At 56.3% G+C, this 21,726-nt stretch overlaps 8 protein-coding genes across 8 annotated transcripts; 4 read left to right on the top strand and 4 right to left on the bottom strand.

Moving 5' to 3' along the window:
- Positions 1-1,907: 1,907 nt before the first annotated feature.
- Positions 1,908-3,936, top strand: MUS18 (UV-damage endonuclease; the record flags this gene model as incomplete). Its single annotated transcript, XM_028638505.1, has 2 exons — positions 1,908-2,567; positions 2,620-3,936. 2 exons carry the CDS (start codon positions 1,908-1,910, stop codon positions 3,934-3,936), a joined length of 1,977 nt encoding a protein of 658 aa, XP_028496856.1.
- A 981-nt stretch (positions 3,937-4,917) lies between these two features.
- D7B24_004332 (uncharacterized protein) lies at positions 4,918-6,306 on the top strand (the record flags this gene model as incomplete). Its single annotated transcript, XM_028638504.1, has 2 exons — positions 4,918-5,266; positions 5,321-6,306. The coding sequence occupies 2 exons, from the start codon at positions 4,918-4,920 to the stop codon at positions 6,304-6,306; spliced, it is 1,335 nt and encodes a 444-aa protein (XP_028496855.1).
- Positions 6,307-6,411: 105 nt separating this feature from the next.
- Positions 6,412-8,728, bottom strand: D7B24_004331 (uncharacterized protein; the record flags this gene model as incomplete). Its single annotated transcript, XM_028638503.1, has 4 exons — positions 6,412-6,688; positions 6,737-7,303; positions 7,366-8,318; positions 8,672-8,728. The coding sequence occupies 4 exons, from the start codon at positions 8,726-8,728 to the stop codon at positions 6,412-6,414; spliced, it is 1,854 nt and encodes a 617-aa protein (XP_028496854.1).
- Positions 8,729-9,941: 1,213 nt separating this feature from the next.
- Positions 9,942-11,471, top strand: D7B24_004330 (uncharacterized protein; the record flags this gene model as incomplete). Its single annotated transcript, XM_028638502.1, has 1 exon — positions 9,942-11,471. The coding sequence occupies one exon, from the start codon at positions 9,942-9,944 to the stop codon at positions 11,469-11,471; it is 1,530 nt and encodes a 509-aa protein (XP_028496853.1).
- A 569-nt stretch (positions 11,472-12,040) lies between these two features.
- D7B24_004329 (uncharacterized protein) lies at positions 12,041-12,608 on the bottom strand (the record flags this gene model as incomplete). The annotated part of the gene is made up of 2 exons (XM_028638501.1): positions 12,041-12,099; positions 12,155-12,608. The coding sequence occupies 2 exons, from the start codon at positions 12,606-12,608 to the stop codon at positions 12,041-12,043; spliced, it is 513 nt and encodes a 170-aa protein (XP_028496852.1).
- Positions 12,609-13,208: 600 nt separating this feature from the next.
- ERF2 (Eukaryotic peptide chain release factor GTP-binding subunit) lies at positions 13,209-15,288 on the bottom strand (the record flags this gene model as incomplete). The annotated part of the gene is made up of 2 exons (XM_028638500.1): positions 13,209-13,991; positions 14,050-15,288. The coding sequence occupies 2 exons, from the start codon at positions 15,286-15,288 to the stop codon at positions 13,209-13,211; spliced, it is 2,022 nt and encodes a 673-aa protein (XP_028496851.1).
- Positions 15,289-16,457: 1,169 nt separating this feature from the next.
- Positions 16,458-17,217, top strand: D7B24_004327 (uncharacterized protein; the record flags this gene model as incomplete). Its single annotated transcript, XM_028638499.1, has 4 exons — positions 16,458-16,565; positions 16,640-16,721; positions 16,866-17,044; positions 17,170-17,217. The coding sequence occupies 4 exons, from the start codon at positions 16,458-16,460 to the stop codon at positions 17,215-17,217; spliced, it is 417 nt and encodes a 138-aa protein (XP_028496850.1).
- Positions 17,218-18,081: 864 nt separating this feature from the next.
- D7B24_004326 (uncharacterized protein) lies at positions 18,082-19,551 on the bottom strand (the record flags this gene model as incomplete). Its single annotated transcript, XM_028638498.1, has 1 exon — positions 18,082-19,551. One exon carries the CDS (start codon positions 19,549-19,551, stop codon positions 18,082-18,084), a length of 1,470 nt encoding a protein of 489 aa, XP_028496849.1.
- Positions 19,552-21,726: the final 2,175 nt, after the last annotated feature.

Below are 21,726 nucleotides of genomic sequence, written 5' to 3'. Positions count from 1 at the left end.
GTCATCCACCGCACAGTTGGCGCAGGGTGGACCTGAGAGAGCCACTGTACACCTTACTTTGCGCAAGCTGCATGCGGTGCACGCGACAGCCGCGCGTTTGGGGGCACGTGTCTTCAAAGTGGCCGGTGAGGGTCTCCTATCTTGCCGCAGCATCTTGCTGAATGAGCAGCAAGCCGCTGCTGGAGGCGGGATGCAAGCCTTGGATACTACTACGAGGTGCCTAGGGTAGGATGGCATGATAGCTCGCTTCTGTGGTTCCATGTGATTGAGGTTGATTATGTAATCAACTTGCATCTCATCGCTTTCCCATTTGCTTCCCCGTCTGGGTAGGTAGGTATCTATCTACCTTAGGCGGGTACCTAGGGAGCACAGTTCCTACCAACGGCAACTGTCCTTCAAACAAATTCTGCTTGCTTAGCCGGCCAAGCTCTGATCAACGAAACGACAGCCAAATTGATATGGGAGTACTCAGACACCAATACTAGGTGAGCAGTGGGATCATGTTCCCCAACGGAGTGTAAGTTGGATGGTAGGCGATATCCTCAACAGGATGAAAGGCCTGACGTTGATGGTATGTCAGTAGCTCCCTTACCCTATTGGAACGGAACTGCCATATCAATACCGGTGAATTATGCATGGGTTATGACGTTTCGGCCGCTGGCGTGTGTGTGTTGCACCTATGCGTGCGTGAGACAGAGACGGAGCGTGCACCTGTGCTCAAAGCTCAGGTAGCTCTGCTGCTCCGGGCATAACGACGACGTCATTCTTTGCCTCGCCCTTGCTGTTTCCCGTGTCCCTCTCCTGCCAGGTCCAATCCTACCAGCGCACTGCGCCTGCCACCCCTAGTTGAATCTGATTTCAGCTCAATCTAACATTCCAATGAAATCGACTTTACCTCGTACCTGCCTCCCCCGGGCAGGCAAGGTACCCAGGCCGGTAGGGGCTCCAGTGGTCTCGATCCCGATCGTACATGCCAGCTCCACCTCGTCATGATGTCCCCGTCAGGTGCAACCCTTACCCACCAGGCGCCCCCCGTGGCATCTGCTCCGTCCAACGACGACATCATTCGTCTCAAGGAGTCATTCCAATTGTCTAGTGTATCCTCTTTTCCTCCCGCCTTATTTTTGTTGTTGGCTTGCTTTTGCCACAGAGAAAAAGTGACTTACCAGCGCTTCCGTCCGTCTCACGACCAGCTTTGCACTCCATTGATCCAATTCGTCGTCCTCTTCTGAGCCTCAAGCCTCGAGCCTTGGTCTGCTTACCTGTCATAACAAGTAAACCACCTACCTGGTTCTTCTGGGCTACTACCACCACCAACCACGCCAAACTCAACACTATTTGACATTGACGCTCCTCTGAAGAGGCCAGGCCTCCAATCGACCCAGCGATCAACTGCCCAGCTTATCGACGTGCTGTCGAAACACCTGTGCCTAGACGCGCATTCGGTCATCTGGCGTCCCCCGGTTACGAACACCCTAGCTGGCTCCTGAGTCCCCTCCCCTCACTACCCACAGCCTGGACGCACACCGGGGTTTACTCCGATCGCCCAAGCCAATCAGTCGAATCACAGGCAGGTCGTACCGCCCCAGCTTGTCACCTCACCCACCACATACGCTGTCAGCGATCCAGCGAGACCGTCAAGACGCCCCTGGCCAGCTGTATTCGACGCCGTGCTCTGCCTCCACCGGCCTACCATCTCCCCCTTCTCGTCCTTCTGCATGAGGAGCATTCGTTCCGGCAGGGCCAATCAAGTGCATAATTGCTTGGCGTGGTCATTTGCGGCTCGATCGTTGCCAGCCGGCCAACGTCCATCCCCTTTGCAGCCCCAGTCATCGTTCTCGATTCGAGCCGCATGTGGTGCTAACCACATTATTCCCATCACACATATACCCAGACGTTTCTCCAGCATGGCGTCCAAACGTAGAAGATCCAGCACTTCCATTGCTTCGACAAAAATCGGCACAGAGAACTGCAGTAGGAAAGCACAGCGCAAGACTTCGCCAACCACACAAGAACCTCCGAGGAGATCGGGTCGTCATCGCACGGCTGACAGCAAGCCTGTCAAAGAAGAGGCCATGGAGGCACCCACCAGCGCCGCCGCGCCGCCGCCCTCATCTCTCGAGCAAGACACCCCTGCGAGACGAAGAGATGCCGCTAGACAGGTCGCAACACCACGCAAATGTGTCTCCGATGTGATGAAGGAACTCAGTGACATGGAGGAGCGCCTGCAAAGCTCTGTCAAGCGTCAGCGCTTGGCCATTCAGGATTCGGGTCTTGTCGATGATGTTCCCCCACGCCGCCCTCTCAAACCTCAAGCGGCACGCAAAAGTCGCAATGTGGTTCGAGAGAACCTAGCCAATGGCGTTCGCATGGCCATCTCCGTCGATGAAATAGAGCACGCCCCGTCACTTGATACTGACGCCATTGCCGCCGCCAACGATATCGAGGCCGACGCCAATGACAGGGAGCAAGAGGCCGAAGAGGAGCCGGCGGAGCGCGGCGCTGCACGACCACCGCCCGTGAATAGCAATCATCTCCCTCTCCCGTGGAAGGGCCGAATTGGATATGTAGGTGGCAGCCTCGATTTTTGCAATGCAAGAAAACTTACCTTGTCTGCAGGCCTGTCTCAACACGTACCTTCGAGAAGCAACTCCGCCCGTTTTCAGTTCCCGCACTTGCAGGATCGCGTCTATCATCCAACACCGCCATCCTTTGACAGACCCATCTCAGCCCGAACATTCCACTAAGAACAGGCCAGATGAATCCAAACCTCGGAACATTAGGCTCGGCCAAGAGTATGTTGAGCGCTTGGGGTTGGCGAACGCGCATGATATAGCCAAAATGATCCGGTGGAACGACAAATACGGCATCAAATTCATGCGACTCAGCTCCGAAATGTTCCCCTTTGCTAGTCACGCCGAGTACGGCTACAGTCTCGCGCCATTTGCTTCTGAGGCACTAGCTGAAGCTGGATCTGTTGCCGGAGAGCTCGGTCATCGCTTGACGACTCATCCAGGGCAGTTCACTCAATTGGGCTCGCCGCGGCCTGAGGTTATTAAGGCTGCTGTTCGCGACCTCATATACCATGATGAGCTTCTCACGTTGTTGCACTTGCCAGAACAGCAGGATCGCGATGCCGTCATGATCCTGCACATGGGAGGTACCTACGGCGACAAAGCTGCGACGTTGGATCGATTCCGGACGAATTATGCAACGCTCTCACCTTCGGTGAAGAATCGTCTCGTCTTGGAAAATGACGATGTGTCTTGGACAGTTCATGATCTTCTACCCATATGCGAGGAGCTCAGCATCCCACTTGTCCTCGACTTTCATCACCACAACATCCTTTTCGATGCCACAGAATTGCGCGAGGGCACAGAGGATGTCATCGCGCTCTTTCCACGCATTCGAGCCACGTGGACACGAAAACAAATTACCCAGAAGATGCACTACAGTGAGCAATGCCCTAGCGCTGTAACACCCAGAGATAGGAGAAAGCACTCCCCTAGGGTACGCACACTCCCGCCGTGCGCAGACGATATGGATCTCATGATCGAGGCCAAGGACAAGGAGCAAGCAGTCTTCGAGCTGATGCGGGCCTTCAGGCTGCCAGGGTACGATACCTTCAATGACCTGATACCGCACATGCGAGACGATGACCACAGACCCGTACCGAAACCTGTGAGCAAAGGAAAAAAGAAAACGCCGACGAAGAAGAGAAAGATCAAAGGGGAAGACGACGACGTTGACATGGACAAGGTGGAAGATCTAGAGACAGACATGCCAGAGACGGTGCGTGCGCCAGTCTCTGCTAAAGACTTTGGTATGGGCGGACCACAAAACCGGGTGTACTGGCCTGAGGGTATGGAGGCTTGGCTGAAGCCGAAGAAGCGCGAGGTGAAGAAAGTCCCAAAAGTGACGCAAGTCGCCGCTTGAGACCGACAGTCAGGTGAATGGAAGTTGTGTGTCTCGCTGAGGTCGAACCTCGGATTGAAACTTCGTACAAATGACATGAACATGCAGGCACGCCGAGTTTGTTGGATATTGTATGGAGCTATCAAACTCGAATGTCAAAACAAATTTGCAGTACCAGGAAGGAAAACCACGGATCCCCGCAAGACCATGAGAAAGGGCTTTTTGCCGTATGATAAGCGGAGGCATGCCGACAGAGATATGCCTGACGTAACCCCCTGACCCGCGTCGACTCCGATACTTCTCCGACGCGAGGGCTTTCACAGTTCTTGTAGTGCAGTCCATGCCGCTATCTTGACCCCTACCTGTTCTTTCGCGGTCCACTGATCGGCACCCGGAGCAAGATTGACGTATCGCAGGGGGTTCCGATGCGAGGGGTTGGATACCCCGCGTCTCCACCAAGGATTTATTGCGGGTGTCTACATCATTGCCTCGGCTCTCTTGACAGTGCATGACTGAGCGAGCGGGCTTCAACAGTTCAGAAGTGAGACCTGTTCGAAGGGTTATCGTGGGTGATGGGGTAGATGAAGCCTGGGAACGCGATTTCGGCAGCGGCTCTGGTGGCCTCCGAGGCGTCATCTGAGCGTGTCAGCTTCGGGGCCGGCCCCGCTCCGGAGGTGGTAGGGGTCTGGAGTCGGGAAGTTTGGACTTGACTGGAATAGGGAGGTGAGATCGGTTTGTCGGGGCGGGGCCACTACGTGCGGGACAGACAGGAGGACTTTGGTATTGTGGGGTGAGGATTCCTCAGTTGCAGAACGTTGACCCAGTGGCCTGCCGAGAGGCCTTGGGAGGGTTACGTTCAGGCTTGTTGATGGTGCTCTCTGTGACGATCCCGGGGGTTAGATGTGAGGCCGAGAATTTGCATAAGAGGGCCAGGAGCCTGAACGATGAGGAGTCGTGTTGAGAATGTTTCAAGAACTCATTTTCTCGTGGTGTGTTATCGTCATGGCCCGACTTCATGCTGCTGCTCTACTCTTTGCGCTCGCGACTCCGGCCCTGGCGCAAAACTGCTCGGCGCCTGGTCCCGGCAACAACACGGCCAGCGTGCACTTCAAGGCTGTTTCGGACTACCTCGACTCGATCTCGGACGACCTGTGGCCGCTCAACAAGGAAATTCATGACAACCCTGAGCTGGGATACGAGGAGGTGGAGGCGCACGACCTTCTCACGTCCTTCATGGAAAGCCAGGACGGTTGGAACATAACGCGGTCGCTGGGCGGGATCGACACGGCCTTCATGGCTGTCTTTGAGGGCAGCGGAGAGGGTCCTGTCGTGTCTTTCAACGCAGAGTATGGTGCGTACATCATAGAAAAGCCATCCACCGGGATTCCAAACTAATAGCATCCAGACGCTCTCCCGGGCCTCGGCCATGCCTGCGGCCACAACCTCATCGCGACAGCCTCGGTCGGCGGCGCCCTCGCCACGGCGGAGATTATGCGCGCCGAAAGCCTGGCTGGCCGGGTGGTACTCTTCGGCACGCCAGCGGAGGAGTCTCTCGGCGGCAAGGTCAAGATGCTGGAAGCCGGTCTCTTCGACGACGCACAGATCGACATCAGCCTCATCTCGCACCCAACGGCCGGCAACGACAGCCCATACATGATCACGACGGCGACGGACCGCTTCGACGTCGAGTACCACGGCCGCGAGGCCCACGCCGCCGCGGGTCCGTGGGAGGGCGTCAACGCGCAGGATGCGCTGCTCGTCGCCAACACGGCGCTCGGTTTCATGCGCCAGCAGATGCGGCCCAGCGACAAGGTGCACGGCTTCATCGCGAGCGGCGGCAGCCGCATCAACGTCATCCCCGCGCTCGCGACGGCGTCATACCAGATCCGCTCCAACGACGCCGAGCAGCTGGCCAACTTTACCGAGCGCGTCGTCGCGTGCTTCGAGGCCGGCGCGCTGGCGTCGGGCGCTGAGATGAACCTGACGATGCGGCCTTATGGCTACGCCAACATGGTGTCCAACGACGCGCTGGCCGGGTCGTACACGACGTGGTTCGAGGGTTTCGGCGGCGAGATCGAGGACCCCGTCATCGACAAGAAGCGTGATCCTTCAGGCAGCACGGACCAGGGCAATATCAGCCATGACTTCCCTTCCATCAGCCCCTACTTCGGCATCACCAATGAGGACGGCAGCCGGCCGGCGGGCGGGCCGCACACGACAGCTTTCGAAGTCGCTTCTGGCAGCCGGGCGGCGTTTGACAAGGCCATCATGGTAGCCAAGAGCCTTGCCGGTGTGGCTGTTGATGTACTGACGGTGGAGGGGCTGCTTGAGAAGATCAAGGAGGAGTTCGAGCAAACCAAAAAGTCCAGCAAGAGGAAGGCTCGCCGCTAGCCGTAGGACTTCTAGTAAATAAAAGCATCAGACACAAATCGCGGAATTCAAACATTCATGTACAGATCATTCAACGGTACCGCTGGTCCTGCACCTCCTCTTGTATTAGCCTTCGTGATGCCCGTAAATATCTTGCCACGCTCTCTGCGTGCTTGCAGTCGTGTCTTCCCCCAAGTACACCTGCCGGATGAAGCGGTCTGCCTCCGCAATGATTCTCACACTCTGCTCAACACTCGGCGACGCTGGTTCGCCCATCACCTCCTGCCATCCCTCCAGAAGCTGTCGCAGGTGCTCGCCGGCAGACAAAATCTCTGAGCCAATGAGCTCTCGGAGCGCCGGCACCCGACAGGCAGCCAAGAGGACGAGCATCGCACCAGCCATGCTAGTCGCCGTTAGAAGAAGTCTGAGAATGATGGCTCGATATGCTTACGATAGTGAACAGATCCAGGTGTCCACCAAGACGGTCTGTCCATAACCCCTAAGGTTCATGATGTGCAGCAGGCATGCGTCTAAGCACATCTTGCAGCTTGCCATGACCTCCTTTCCAGCGATCCCATCACCTGGACTGCGCACGGCTGCTGGAGGTGCCATGCCGCTCAGCATCCACATGAAGTAGGGCCGATAGATCACGCTTCGGCATGTAGAGTACCGCTGCCTCAAAAAGGCACCAGCTTCGGTGGCGGTGGGGGTTTCGTCAACAGTGAACGCAAAAGCAGGAGGAAGGACCTCGCGCCACTCGTCGAGTTGGTGATTGAGTTCGCGGACGACTGCGGGGAACCGGGTGGGATCGAGAGCAGCTCCAGTAGTCTGAGCGTAGAGTAGGTGGTGAACGCGGTTCAGAAGTCGTCGCATGGAGATACACGCCAAAAGGTAGAGAGAAGCAAGTTCCTGTTGATGTGCGTCGGCATGGGTATGGTATTCGCCTGGAAGGGGCGTTGTCGATTCAATGGCAGAAATTCCTGACTGTGGCAGGGCAGAAAGCTCGGCGAGATAATCGCTGCGGTATGTTAACAAACTGATCATGGGGTAGCTGTGCCTAGCCTCCTGTTTCAAGCTTACCTCTCGAGGATATAACAGGACCAAAATATGCGTCTAATGCGCTCGCTGTCTTCCGTTGAGTCGTCCTCTGAGGTGTAGGAGAGCAGCAGCAGGCATTTGGCTGCAGCGGCGTTGATATACTCCCAAGCTTGGAGCGGGCGACGTAAAAATGCAAAGTACATAGCAACGTAGAACAGGCAGTGGGTTGACGTGCTCCCAATGTGTGTGTGCACGACATGGAGTCTTTTGAGCACGCCGTCGAAGTAAACGTCGGCCATGGCCTTCTTCGATGCGCGTGTCTCACGGTCTTTCTGGGTCAGAGATGTCGTGCCGCTGGCCAAGTTCGCTGTGACCTGCCCAGCGAGACCCAAAGCCATAGTCAGTAACGCCAGGCATACTTCGATGCTGTCCTCTTCAGGTACGCCATTGACTATGAGGGCGCGCACCCCAGCCATTTGCTGCTGAGACATGGTGGGGTACCAAAAGTTCACCGTTTGGCCGAAGGACTCAAGGATTTCGTCAACTTCGCGAGGCGTCACGAAAGGATACCACGTCGATGAACGGGACTTGATCGGAGGTCGAGCTTGCTCGAGACGGAAGATGGGATCGTACCCATCGCGAAGGCCAGGGAAGACGTCAAAATGCGGCCACTGGAGGACGGCCTCGGTGGCTGAGGTGTGCATGGAAGCGAGTACGGCATTGTCGAGGTTGTTCGCCGCCGGCGGCCAGTGGGACTCGGAGAGAGGTGTCCGATGGTGGAGAATCTCGGTACGGGGTGAGGAGGAGAATGAGGCGGCTCTAGGGACGGCGGTGGGAAGGCTAGGCGACACCATGGACTGGCGACGACGATGCTGTTGCTGCTGATGATCCTGGGGTGAAGGCGCGGTCTTCGCGGCGACATGTGATGAGCCATGTCGGTCAACAAAGGTAACTGAAGTGGGGTGACTGACAATGGCGGGGATAGCCGACTTCATCTCATGGAGAAATTTCTCAACACGGAGGACGCTCTCGAGGATGAGGTCACTTTTGCCTCGGCTGCCACAAGGTCAGCCATCCATCATGATGCGAGGGTACACTCGGATCTCACGAGTTGGCTTCGGAGCCGTAGGTACACTCCTGGCGCGAACCATCGCATGACGCGCAAGGGGTGTTGCCATTGCATCTTATCTTCTTGGCACGGCACGCATCACACTGTGTGTGTGTGAAACATGATTAGCTTGTGATATCTTCAGACGGTGAGACCCTGAAGAGGATGTGCAGCGCCGATCTCAATTGAGAGGCAGAGCGCGTCGTCTCATTGCAGCAGAGAGAGGGTAATGCGGCTCACAGCATGGCTTGTCCGAAGCCTCTTCCTGGCCGGCTCCGAGCCAGATTCGTGGTCCATGACATGACGCGGGATGTCGACCAGTTTGGATCAGTCAATCGCTTGGGGACAAAATGGGTTGTGGTGGGTGCATGGTACGATCCGAAGCGGACCGAGGTGTCGTGAGCAATAGAAAAGGGACTTTGTCAGTGATGGAGAATGCGGAGAGAATGAGAAGGGGCACAGGGACAAAGACCAAAGACGCGCACAGGCAGGCGCCAGGTGCACGTCGCACGAGGCGTTGAAGACCCGACCCGACAGCGCGGAAGTTGCGACCTGGGGCCAACCTGCCCTGCGTGTGGCTGGCTGGTGGATGCTCCCTTCCCGTGCCTGTCCTTAGTGACCTGACACGAGCATGCTACCTTCCACCTATGGCACTGATGGTGAGGTCGGGCGGGTACGTACCTGCCTTCCACGAGATGCGGGGGCTGCGGGGTTACGCAGACAGGGGGACACCAGCACCTGCCGCGGTCAAGCTGTTCACAGCCATCAAGCCATTGTCAAGCCATGCCAAGCCACAGCAGCCTTTCGACCTGGACGCCTCGTCTGTGGTTTGCGAATGGGCACGGATGAAAACACCAAGCAACACTATCGTCATCAGGTCCCAACTTTGACTTCAACTTGACGCCAGATAACATGGCCTCTCCTGGTCCGCTACCCAGTGGGTTCTGACAACCAGGCAGTTCTCGGAACAATATGCGGCAATGATCAACCCATGCCATGCAGTCCACCAAAAGCCCACCCTCCTCCTGACTGTCAAATCACCACCGCCATCATGTTGCCGTCTTAGAACCGGTCTGGGCTGCTTTGCAAAGGCTCCCCTCCATATGCGCTGGGAGATGGTCAGCTCGGTCATCCCACCCACCCATGCGTCGCTGTCGTTGGTCACCCAACCCACGTGGTGCCTCATCACCAAGGGACACGTCCGCTTGGTCCCCAACTGCTGCAGCTCTAGCAAAAGATCGACAACGTTCGATGGAGCAATGCCAACTTCTAGGCGGCATCGTGTCACGGCAAATGAAAGACATTGGTCGGCCTAAACGCCAAAGATCTCTCGAGCCATTTGCGAAGCCCTCTCAAGGCCTTTCTGCGGTCACGGCGATTCTTCTCTTGGTCCCCAGAGGTGCCCGCAGGAAGAATGCATACAAAAGCCTTGAGCAGCCAAGTGGCTGTGGTGTGAGGATGAAGCTGCAGTCCCATTTCCAAGAGACTGAACAAACGCCGAAGACAAATAATGCATTTCCGATCCGTTGTGCCCATCGCGTTATCCGCGGCTTTTGCAAGCTTCGGCCTCAGTGCCCCTTCAGCAGACCGACTCAACGTCAGACAGCTTTCTGGCTCACTTGCAGTGGTCGAAGGCCAAGAACCTCTGACATTCAAGTACACCACACCTGACGCTTACTCTACAAACTGGGTCGGCCTTTACTATCCAGGAGGCGGCCCTATCAACCAAGTTAAACCAGAGCAATCCCTTGTCTGGGCCTACGCTCCTGACTCGGAGGGTACCGTCAAACTGTCTCCATCTGGTCTTCAACCGGGGAACTACTCCGCCTATTTTCTTGCACGGGACGGCTACAAGTGGCTCGCCGAGCCCATCCCGGCCGTTCTGCCTCGTGCTCCGTCTGGGCCCCTTTCCTTTCTCGTCAACAAGGCAATTCTTCACAACGCCCGTCAAGGCGATGCCTATGAGGCTCAGGCCGGAGGCTTCGTTGCCGGTGGCAGCGAGGCTCTGACTTTCTCGCAGGCCTCCAGTGACAACTGGGCCAAGGTATCTCCCGATGGGACCATCACGGGCACACCTGGCCGCACGGCATCCGACACACACATCACTTTGCGCGCAACATCAGGAGATTCTTCAGCTGAAATCAAGCTCACCATCCCCGTTCGCCGTGCTGGTTCTTCTCTCGTCAAGACACTTCGAGTCTTGACTTTCAACATGTGGCACGGGGGCACCCAGGTTGACAATTACCACGAGAAACAAGTCCGCTTCCTTCTCGAGAGCAACATCGACATTGTAGGCCTTCAGGAGGACCAGAGCGGCCGCCACGCTCACCGCCTGGCGCATGCTCTGGGATGGCACTACTGGGCCAGCTCGCGCAGCGTCGGTGTTATTAGCCGTTACCCCATCGCCGAGAAGTATGGGGAGATCAACGCCTCGGGTGGTGTACGCATAGCCCTCGACGGCGATGAGCAACAAATCAACTTCTGGGTTGTGCATCTCGGTTACACACCTTATGGACCCTATGACTTCTGCTTCGATGGCATGGATGTGGAGACTGTAATCGAGCGCGAGGCCAAGTCAGGACGTACGCCTCAGATTACCGACACTCTGGCCGCTATGGAGGGACAGATTGCTTCCGCCGAAGATGTGCCTGTGCTTCTCGTTGGCGACTTCAACGCACCTTCCCACCTTGACTGGACGGAGGCTCTCAGGAAGAAGAACTGCGGCTATGCTAACGTACCGTGGCCGACGTCTGTCAAGACGACGGACGCGGGCCTGGTTGACTCGTTCCGCGTTGCGAACCCAGACCCCGTCAAGGTGCCAGGCATCACTTGGTCACCCTTCTTCCCTTTTCACGACGGGGCCACGGGACGCCCTGAGCCGCAAGACCGTATCGACTTTATTTACCATGCTGGCAATCTGACGGTCAAGAACTCAAAGGACGTTGTTGTCGGTCAGCCCAAGCCGTCGCCGAATCACAAGCAGAATGAGTGGACCACGGACCATGCGACTATTTTGACGACATATGAACTGCCTGCTTGAAATTTTGGAGGCTTTTGAACGTCACGAAGATATGTGTTGTGGGATGTTGATTGATTGTACATCACTACTTTTGGAGTGTCAACGTATGATATCACTATGCTATGACTGCAATTCAACTTTGCAGGGACTGTGAGAGAAGTTGGGAGGCACGGCAGATGCCCGAATCTATAATTTGCTTACGACTATGACGCCGGCTTTTTTTCTCTTTAGCACCGGGGAGATGTTGCAAGAACCTCGAATTCCTTTGGCTCTGCAATATTGGGTTTTCACATGTGCATGATCCAGGTTAGAAAGTCGCAAGCAATATGTACACACCTCACTGCATGTATGCAAACGGAGCACGAATGAGTGATCTCATATCAGTATGATAATTCGCTTGTCAGAACTAACTGTCGCTCATTCTGTCTGCTACGTTGATACGTATGCTGGAGACTCTCGTGCGTAACATTACCGACCCCCCCGGAAAAGCTGGCGGCAAAGCGTCGAGTTGAATCCTGCAGACGGCCTACGTAACCAGGCGCCACCTTGCGGACTCACCCGAAATCCCCGGCCATCCGCACCCCAGTAGGTCAAGTTCCTTGAGCCGGAGCCTCCAAATCCTGAGCTGGATCGATGGGCAGGGCTGTAACTACAACAATTTGAGCATGAGCTGCCGTATCCCGAACTAGATCCGTATCCGGAACCATAGCTGCTGTAATCTGAGCTTGATCCATAGCCGGAACCATAGGTGCCGTATCCAGAGCCGTAGCCTCCGTACCCAGAGCCGCTGCTTCCGTAGCCAAGGCTGGATCCGGAGCCGTAGCTCCCATAGCCAGAGCCGCTGCTTCCGTAGCCGAAGCTGGATCCATATCCGGAGCCATAGCTACCGTAGTCCGAGCCGGACATGTACCCCATACTAGAGCTTGTGCTTCCGGGGCCGTATGAGGAGGATGACGAGCGTGCGAGGTCCAGATAGTCCAGGTTTGACGAGGATGAGGAGGGGTATCCTGAGCTCATACTGCCACTGGTATGAGGATAATAAGTTAGCATGGGTGGCTGCCTGTATGACATGTAGGGGTTGAAAGGGTGGGAACTGCCAATGTCAGTATCGGTGCTTGGTTCCGAGTAGCCGTCGAATTCGTAATGAAACCCTGACATGGTTGATGTAGTTATATCTCTGGGTGTTTGAGGTTTGATCAAGTAAGTGCTTGTGTAGATTGTCTTTTCTTTGTCGTTGGAATATGAAGTGGAGATTGAAGAGTAAATTGACAGTTGCCGATGCATGGAGCCGATATATATATATCCTCTATGAGGTAGTGAAACAGAGCTGATTAGCATGCGCACTATGTACGGGCTGTTCCCATAACTGCCACATCACGGATCCACCTCATGAGTGTCCATATCAAGGGTGGTATTCACGGGCACCTCGACCTTGGGGGATATCATCAATTCAGCGCGGTGAGACGCAAAAGTCTATACAAAGTCGTCGCCATGTTCGTGCGCTGTCCTTGATTGACCTTCAAACTCCATCTCCGCTCCACAAGACAAAGAAATGGGGGTTTCCCGCAGGATTTGCACACCTGAAATACAGAACAGGGCGAATTGGTGGGGGGTATAAGCAAACTAAAAGAAGAAAAGGCAGATATTACAGATATCCAGTGTGTTTGGGGGGGGGATGTCGTGCGCTTGTGAAGATCGCTGATGCCCGAATACGCCGCCAGCAGGAGAAGAAAACGAAGTGAAGGCCATGCAGCACGCTCATGCCGCTGCATTAGCCTCCTGTCGAAGTGCCGCTGGTCCTTGGAAGCCCGTGGCGGGCGGCACGTCGCGCAGCTCCATGCCCTGTGCGTCTCTGTCCTTGATCGACTTACGGTCGCGCAGATCACCGAGGCGCTGGTCGCCAGGTTGGTATCTGGCCTTGAAGCTGTAGTACGTGGGAGGTCGGGGCCGGCAGAGAACGACGAACCAGTTCTTGAGCATGCTTCCTTGCGTGAAAGCACGGAAACGCTCTTGCTTGATGAACTTGTGCGAGTTGATGTACTCCCTGGTCGTCTCTCCACGTGCCATGAGGAAGATGTGGTAGCCCATCAAAGCAGCGGGATAGCAGAAGGCTAAGCCGCCGTATATGACCATGGCGAAGGGGACGCGAAACTTGTCGATCGCACTGCCAAAGGAGACATCTTCCCGGCTCATGTAGACGAGAATCTGCGCCAGAGAGGCACCGAGTAAGTAAGCCGCAATGAAGGTTGCTGATGTGACAAAGGTAAAGAAATAGCGGTAGTTGCGTCTACCGACGCAGTTGTTGAGCCAGACACAGTGGTGGTCGTGGGTCTCGATACAATTATCGCAGAGGCGACAGTGGTGAGCGCGGGGAGGACGCCAGATATTACATGTCCTGCAGTGCTTTACAGGGACCTCCATCGCTGCAGTGGCAGATTCTGCCGACTTGATCAGGGTCCAGTCGTTAGTCGGGGGCTGTTGTCGCAAGGGATCGTTGTCTGCTTGGGAAGGGGGGAAGACGTGCTGGTTCCTAGGAAGGATCTGTGGTACAATGTGAGCAGCAGAAAACGGAAGCGAGTAGCAGCAGGCTTTGACTTACACCAGGGTCCGACACGGATGCGTGGAAGAAGGAAGACAAGCAGATGTAGAATACGTATGCAAAAGTGATTGGGATAGCGGGGCTGATATTATTCCACAACCACGGAGCTGAGAAGGCGAAGAAGAGCACTCCGGGAATGACCACCATGAGGCCAGTTGCAATGTTGATGGGCCTTTGCCTGGAGTTTTGGAATCGGCCTCCAAAACAGAAGACCATGTTGCCTTCGAAATGCTCGAAAACAAATCCTGGTTTAGCGGCAGGTATAGGTAGCTCAGACACTTCCGCGGGTCGACCAGAGCCCTCGCCGTTCAGTCGGGGAGAAGAGGCTGCAGAAGACAGCTTCTCAGCGCCAGGAGGCGGCACCCTGTTGGGCGTATTGACCCGTTCCTGACTTCGGCCTGGCATCAGAAAACTTGACCTGAAGGACCGCGGTGACTTAATCGGGCTCGGCAGGTTTCCCCTCTCCTTGTAGCTCTTGTCCACGTTGATGTTGAGATTCCTCGGTTCGAACGGCTTCCGCTGAAGGGGGCGCACACTGTCGGTCAAGCTGCCAGCAGGATAGTGACCATGCGTCGGACTGGTATTGGCCGTGATGCGGTCAAGTGTTTCTTGTTCGGTAAACTCGGTACCTCGCGAGGGCGGCGCTCGCAACTCTCCGTCGTCGCTTGTCTGGTTTTGAATGCGCACCATGGGATTCGAAATGATGCTCTGCCTTGTTCCGTCTCCAGATTCCTGCGCGTTCTCGTCGAGCGTCGGCTGCTGTTGATTGACGGTTTGGGGACGTGATGGTCCTCCTCGTTGGGCTTGCAGCTTCTGCGAGCTCAGCGGGTGGAAGAAGGCGTGCGAGGTCAGGGAGGGTACATGGCTGCGGCTGGTCGAGCTTGGTGGCCTGTTACTCGCGACGCTTCCACTACCCGTGCTGCCTCTCTTTGCGGCGAGCCCCGAAACATGACTCTTGCGGAGTGGCTGGGGGTGTCTCCAGCCGTCGCGCGAGCCCGAAAGGCCCGTCTTTGCCGTCCCGGGTCGCGACGCGGTGTCCGTGGTACCCTTCCTCTGTACACCAGCTGGATGATGTTGGGTTTCAGCTTCGCCACCGTCGTCTGAAGCGATGTCCGTCATACGCGAAGAGATGATGCTTGGTGGGCCCTGGCCCTCAGAACGTCCGGGAAACTGAGGAGTCGGAAAGTCATCGTGGGCGCTCGGCGACGTAGCCCGCCCAGTGTGATCTCTTGACGCCATTTGCGGGTGTGTTGTGTAAGTCTGTAGTCTTCTCGTCGGCCTCGAAGAAACAAGTCTGGCGTCGTGCAGGGCGTGTATCAAATCCCGTCGGCACCAGGTCGAGACGACGTCCACGCCGCTTCGATTTGGCAAGGGATGCGCGCTGTTGCCTCCGGGCAAAAATAAGGTCAAGGGGTCGAAAGTCGCGACAGGCTTCGTGATGAATGCGTTTTAGTTCTAGCGTCGTTGACGGGAATACCGCGAAACTCTGTCGTCGGATCAGATCAAGGAGTGTTGTTGTTTGGATTAAAGGTCGGATTAGTGAGGGTAATGGCAGTATCGAACGACAGCGGGGAAGAAGGTCTACAACGAAGAGAAAGAAGGGAACGGTGGGTCATGCGATGAGAACCTGACTCCTGGATCGTGTGGTTCCTTTTGCAAGTCGGCGACCAGGCAAGAAGGTGAACCAGCTACGAGCAGAGTGGAGGGAAACGGGATGGGAGCCTGGGTCTGAGGCAAGCATGGGCTTGTGCTGCCCGACGAATTGTGACGAAGCACGGCCCTCCCCAAGGGGGGTCTGGGGGTCTGTTTCCGACCAATGGACAACGAGAGACGGTTGAGCGCACGGGCCCAGCTGGGTGCTGCATAAAATTACGCTTTCCAGGAGGTGTTAGTGCTACTGCTTACTACAGTGGTATCGCCTAACAGCAGCTTCCCTTGCTTGCTGATTTGCGCGTTCAGCGCGCTGACTGGATGCGAGAGAGCAGATTGATGCGTCTGCCTTTCGCTACGGCCTTTGTCGCGAATCTTCAGAGTGGTTCCGATGCTCCGGATGTACCGGTCGGCATTGGGGTAGGGCTCCCTGTTGACTAAGCCATTTCCTGTACAACTGCTTTGTGTGTGTTTACATTACCGCAATATCTTCGCTGATGTCAGAGTGAACCACGAAGAGTGATCCATGCACCCATCCATATGCAATTAACCCCTCTCGATGAGGTAATGCTCCGCTTCTGTTAATTGGCCAATCATATGTCTTGCAAAAATCCGGCCAATCAATCCTGCCGACAAACGTCAACCTCAGAACCTCGAGCCGAGCCCATCATACGACCGTCTTCAAAGACCTTCAAACCCACCCGATCAACCGACCTTGAACCCCCCCACCGTGAATCTCCCGACGCCTACGACTCAAAATGGCCTCCCTCATCGCCCGCCGCACCTTCACCACTTCCCTGCGTCGCATGACCGACCAGGGCAAGCAGCAGATCACCCAGGACTCCAAGCGCAACCCCGAGACCTTTGTGCGTGATATCCCCAGCGATGACGAGATGGCCGACAACATCCCTCGCATCCGCTGCAACCCACAATCTCTGAGAGCAGCAAGCTGATTGAGGCGGAATTACAGATTCTCGGTGGTGTCATGGTCCTCGCCCTCGCTGGCGCCGGCTTCTACTTCGGTACGCTTTCCTGACCCCTTCGACCGTGCTGCGAGATTGGTCGTGGCCAAACTCGCATGCAGGCATTGAGCCCACAGATCCGACGATGCCCGGTCCGAAACGATAGGCGCTCTGAGCTAACCTCGGTTCGCCCCCCTACCACAGGCAGCTCGCCCACCAAGTCGACCTCCGAGACGCACGTCGTCAAGGCCGGCTCTCCCTGGGAGACCGGCTCCAAGGAGGGTGCCTACCGCTACCACCCCGGCGGCGACACCAGCAACGAACCCAGGGACGCCCCCAGCGCCGTCAACACTGTCGTCCTGCCCAACGTCACCCTGCCCGCGGTACGCCCCTTCTCCCCTTCCCTCAAGTCCGTTGAGATGCGAAGGCTCGATAGCGAGCGACTCGCGCTTCGAATCATCTCGCAGGGCAAAAAAATGAAGAACCAACGCTAACGGCATGTTTCCAGGAGCTTCACGAGAAGTACAACAAGTGGGGCAAGGATGGCTACCCTTAAGCGTCTCCTGCTTCTGTACCAAAATGAGTGCGTCACGCGGAGCAGAGACGGTGGCCTGGGGATCGCAGACGTCGAGAGTAAGCTTCCGTTTGTAGATAGAGATGGAATGGGAAGCATCAGCTGTTTGAACCTTTGCGTCTGCTCTCGTGCTGTACCTGTCTACAAAGGTCGTCCACAACATGTCGCTTGATTAGGTTGAAGTATTTCCCATACAAGCCCGGCGCCTCGTGCTTCGTTCGAGCTATCAAACGCAGATTCTCGCGGATTTTAGCATGTGAATGGCGAGGGGAATCCGTTAGAGTTGGCAAAGAAAAATACATCCAAGAACTAGGCTGAAACCAACACTGCAAGGATGAGGGCGAGGCGATGTAGGTCGACTGCTGAAGGCCCTTACAGCTCCTCTCGTCAACGGAATTCGCTTCCTGTCCTGAGTACTGGCCTTCTTGATGTAGGAGTGCCAGAGTTTGGTGCTTCAACTGAATATTTGGTACAGTGAATATATATAGAACCCCAAGAATGTGTTTGGATAGATCCCTTTTCATAGCTTGCAGCCAGATCATTGGTCTTGTTAAACCATTGCAACCATATTTTCAACGGAGGGCTGGACGCAGACACGAATGACGCCTCGTGAAATTAGTCGACTACTGACTGTGTATCAGTCGTTTCAGACACAGCACTTGATGTAGATGTACCCTCTCGAAGCCATCTGTATGACCATTTCCCAAGATCGGTGGCAAATACTATTGCCCAACCTCTTTGAGTGCCAGAGAGAGTGCACGTCTCTCCCAATTTGCATGAAGGCAACCTTGATATACAGAAAAGTCATCATTGCCCCTCAGGGAGTCATCTAAAGATCATACCTGTCTACGAAGAAAGCGCCTCTATCTCCTCGGCTGAGAAGCCAAACATGTACAGCAAGTCCAGCAGGCTGTCGCCATTCAGACGGGCGTCAGCCTCCATCTGCACCCTCGGCTTAGCATTCCACGCGACGCCGAGACCGGCCGCCTCCATCATGAGCAAATCATTGGCGCCATCACCGACAGCCACGACCTGCGACAGATCAACACCCTCCTGCTGGGCAATCTGGACAAGGAGGTCGCGCTTGCGCTCCTTGCCAACGATGGTGCCCTTGACCTCGCCCGTCAGGCGGCCGGTGGCCTCGTCAATGACAACTTCATTGGCGTGGGCATGATCGATGCCCAGCTCGCCGGCTAACCAGCTAGTCAGGGGGAGGAAGCCGCCAGAGAGGACGGCCGTTTTGACGCCGAGGCGTTTGAGCGCCTTGATCAGTTTGGGGACGCCATTTGTAACGTCGAGATCCTTGCGCAGGTCGGCAAAGATGGAGGCGGGCAGACCAGCGAGCAGCTGGACACGCTCACGGAAGGCAGCATCGAATTCGAGCTCACCGAGCATAGCGCGATGGGTGATGTCAGCGACCCGAGCGGCGAGGTCGGGGGGGTTGGTAATGGTGGCGGCGAGAAGGTCAATGACCTCCTGTGTAATGAGGGTGCTGTCCATGTCGAAAACTACGAGACGCGGGTGGCGGCGCCAGAGAGTATCAGGCTGAAGGGCGACATCGACTCCCCACTCCTGCTCGAATCGATAGATGAGCTCGTGCTTGCGGAGGTCGCGGAGCCCGAGGAAAGACGGCGAGGGCGCCGGCGACAGGGTCAGCTCGACGACTCGTGGGCTGTCCTGCCGGTCGAGGCAGCGGTGGGACGAGTTGAGGTCGGTCTCGCCCTGGGGAAGGGGGAACGTCGACATGAGGTGGAGGAACGAGGTGATGCAGAGGGGCGAGATGTATGAACCATACAGGTGGTCAAGCTGCTCAGGCTCGGCGGCCGGGGGCTCCAGAGGGAAGGCATCGGGATTCTGCGTGGGCGCCGAGTTGGCGGGGATGTTGCTGTCCGAGGCAGAAGGGTCGACGGAGGAGGCGGCGTTGGGAGGGGAGGCGGCGCCCGAGTTGGCGGCTGACAGGCGCGGCTCGTTGCCCTTGTAGAAGAGCGTCGCAATCAGGCGGTTCGTCTCAGAGCCGGCGAGAGGCGTGCAGTTGGGGTGGGAGTAGGCGTGGTTGATGCCGCTCTCGACAATCGTCGGCGGGTTCTCGGTCGAGGGAATGCCATTGAAGGCCTGAAGCTGGCGTGAAGGGGAGACTGATGTGCGGCCCATGTCTTCGACTACAGTATCGATGCCGAAGCGGCCCTCGGGGTGGTGGGGCGGGCGGTACTGCTGGTGCTCGCGCAGGAACGAGCTGCTCCTCATGGCAGAGTTCAGCTGAGGCCGAGGTGAGTTGGTCGCAGAGAGGCGCCTTGCGGATGCCGTGGGTTCAGCCATGGCGATGTCTGGAGGCGATGGTGAGACTTTTGTCGCGATCGAAAGACTGGCGACCGAAACCGGTTCCAGCGGCGGGGTACCTAAATTGAAACGGGAGGTCGACAAGGCGAGGAGGCTGGAAGCAGAAAGGACTGTGCGCGAGCCAAATTGCCGTGGTGGTGAGGAAGGGCAGAGGCAGAGAGCAATGGACGTGACAATCACACACTCTAGGACGTGGAATTCCTAGGCAAAGCCCATCACGTACAAGGATCGCACAAGTTGGGAGAGAATTGTCCGGCGACCATCAACCATGGAGGGGGAAATCCTGCCCCGCCGTCTCACGCCAGAACCGGGCGGAGCCGAAGAACCTGTCAAGGGACGTACGTGGTTGGTCAGATCAGGTGACAGGCACCACCTTCCCCGTCCCCCATCGTGCTTTCCCTTGGCAATTGGGTGGGAGATGCGCTGCGCAGGCAGCTTCAACTGCCCGCCCCGCTCAGTTTTCCTGGTGTATTGAGTCTAGCTGACATCATTATGGGAAAGAGCTCCCTGATTCTCGTGATGTCAAGATGCTGGTATTGCCCGACCTCACCCACCCAGGCAGTCGGGTGCTCGGATGAGGAGCTAAGTCTGGGATGTGCTTCCAGGGGTTCGTAGGGCTGACAAGGGGGTTGGGAATAGAGGCATTATCTTACCTTCGAAAAAGAAAAACAATGATGGCATGCGTGATTTACATGAATGGCTCGGGAAGGGACACAACACTCGGGTGACCTGGCTGATGTAGCTCGTCTTTTGATGGCGGCGACGATGAGAGAGCACTTTCATACTAGTGAATCCTAGCTGCTCATGACGTCGAAATCCCCCTAGGCTGACATTTAACAACGTCGTCTGAAAGAATACTGACGAGTAGCATGCAGAAAGCAATCCATCGATGTTGTGCGGGTACGGCATGGACCACCTATTGATTAGGTACTTACGCTACCTGCCTACCCACGAGGTACGGTAAGGTATCGATCAGGTTTATGATGCTCCAGCGAACAAAGCAGCAGTGCGAAGGGACAACCATCGTGAAATACAGATCAAGGGCACCAAGGCAGCTATGTCCTCGAGCATGTGCTACCTTAGTAATAAAAGAAAGCTCATGTGCTCGCGAGTGGTCCATTTGCCACCTTGACATGGCTGTGACGATACGTGCCTGGGCTTCGATGCTTATTGATCGCCGGATGAGCTGACTTGCACAACAGGACGGGGGTTCTCCATCGCTGAGCCTTCGGCGATAGCACTCGAGTCCCGAGCCATGACTCTCATTCCTTGGAAGCCTAACACAGTGGTCCCGAAGACGGCCGGAGATGGTCCCCTCACCCAGGAAACCCTCCCATCGCGCCAGACACGGCTATTGGCATCAAGGGACATGCCCCCGCAATTCGCCATAACAACGAAACATCACGCCTTCAATCGTGACCTCCGCCCCCAGCTTTTCTCAAGGTGGACAGACTCCAATATTTCCGGAGAGAGGGGCAAGGGGAGGGGGGGGCCGTAGACAAGACTCCGGTTCAGGCCCTCGTTGAGCAGGCCGCTGGCAACATAAATTGAAGTCACAGCCCTCGCATCCCGTGTTCATGATGACCCGCGCGCAATCCCAGCGAGATCGAGCTGAGAACCCGCCATCCCACGCTCGCCCCCCTCGCGCTGTGTTCGCAAGTGAAGATTTCTCACCCCAAGTCGCGAGTACCCCTCCGCCTCATCCAAGCACACCAGCGTCAACGATCGATTGCGCAATGTCACGTGACATGAAAAGTCTCTAATACGGGGGCATCCCGTCTTGAAGCGCCAATCACATACCCTCGTCATCGTCACGAAAGGCCTAGCGCGGATGTCGTGATCGTTTTCTGTGGCCCTTGGCTCGAAAAGGCTCCAAGCACTCCCACAATTTCAACCTCACTTGGTGAGCATTGGCTCCGTGTTGCGTGCGCAGCGCCTTCTGCGTCCGGTTTCTGAACGGCGATTGCGCCATCGCTTGTGCGGGTTTTTGCTGTGAATCGTCTGGCCGAATACCTGTCTGGTCTCCATTAGTAATGATGCTTTGTGATGTTTGCTCGCTGTTCCTCCTAACGCTCCCGGGTATGCGCAGGGGGGGAGGGTAAGAGAAGGGAGGGCCACCCACCTTTTGATTGTTCCCCGGCTACGGAGGCCCCG

Source organism: Verticillium nonalfalfae (genome assembly GCF_003724135.2).
Source record: "Verticillium nonalfalfae strain VnAa140/NRRL 66861 chromosome Unknown scaffold_24, whole genome shotgun sequence".
Classification (NCBI taxonomy): domain Eukaryota; kingdom Fungi; phylum Ascomycota; class Sordariomycetes; order Glomerellales; family Plectosphaerellaceae; genus Verticillium; species Verticillium nonalfalfae.
This window is presented reverse-complemented; position numbering and strand designations above follow the sequence as displayed.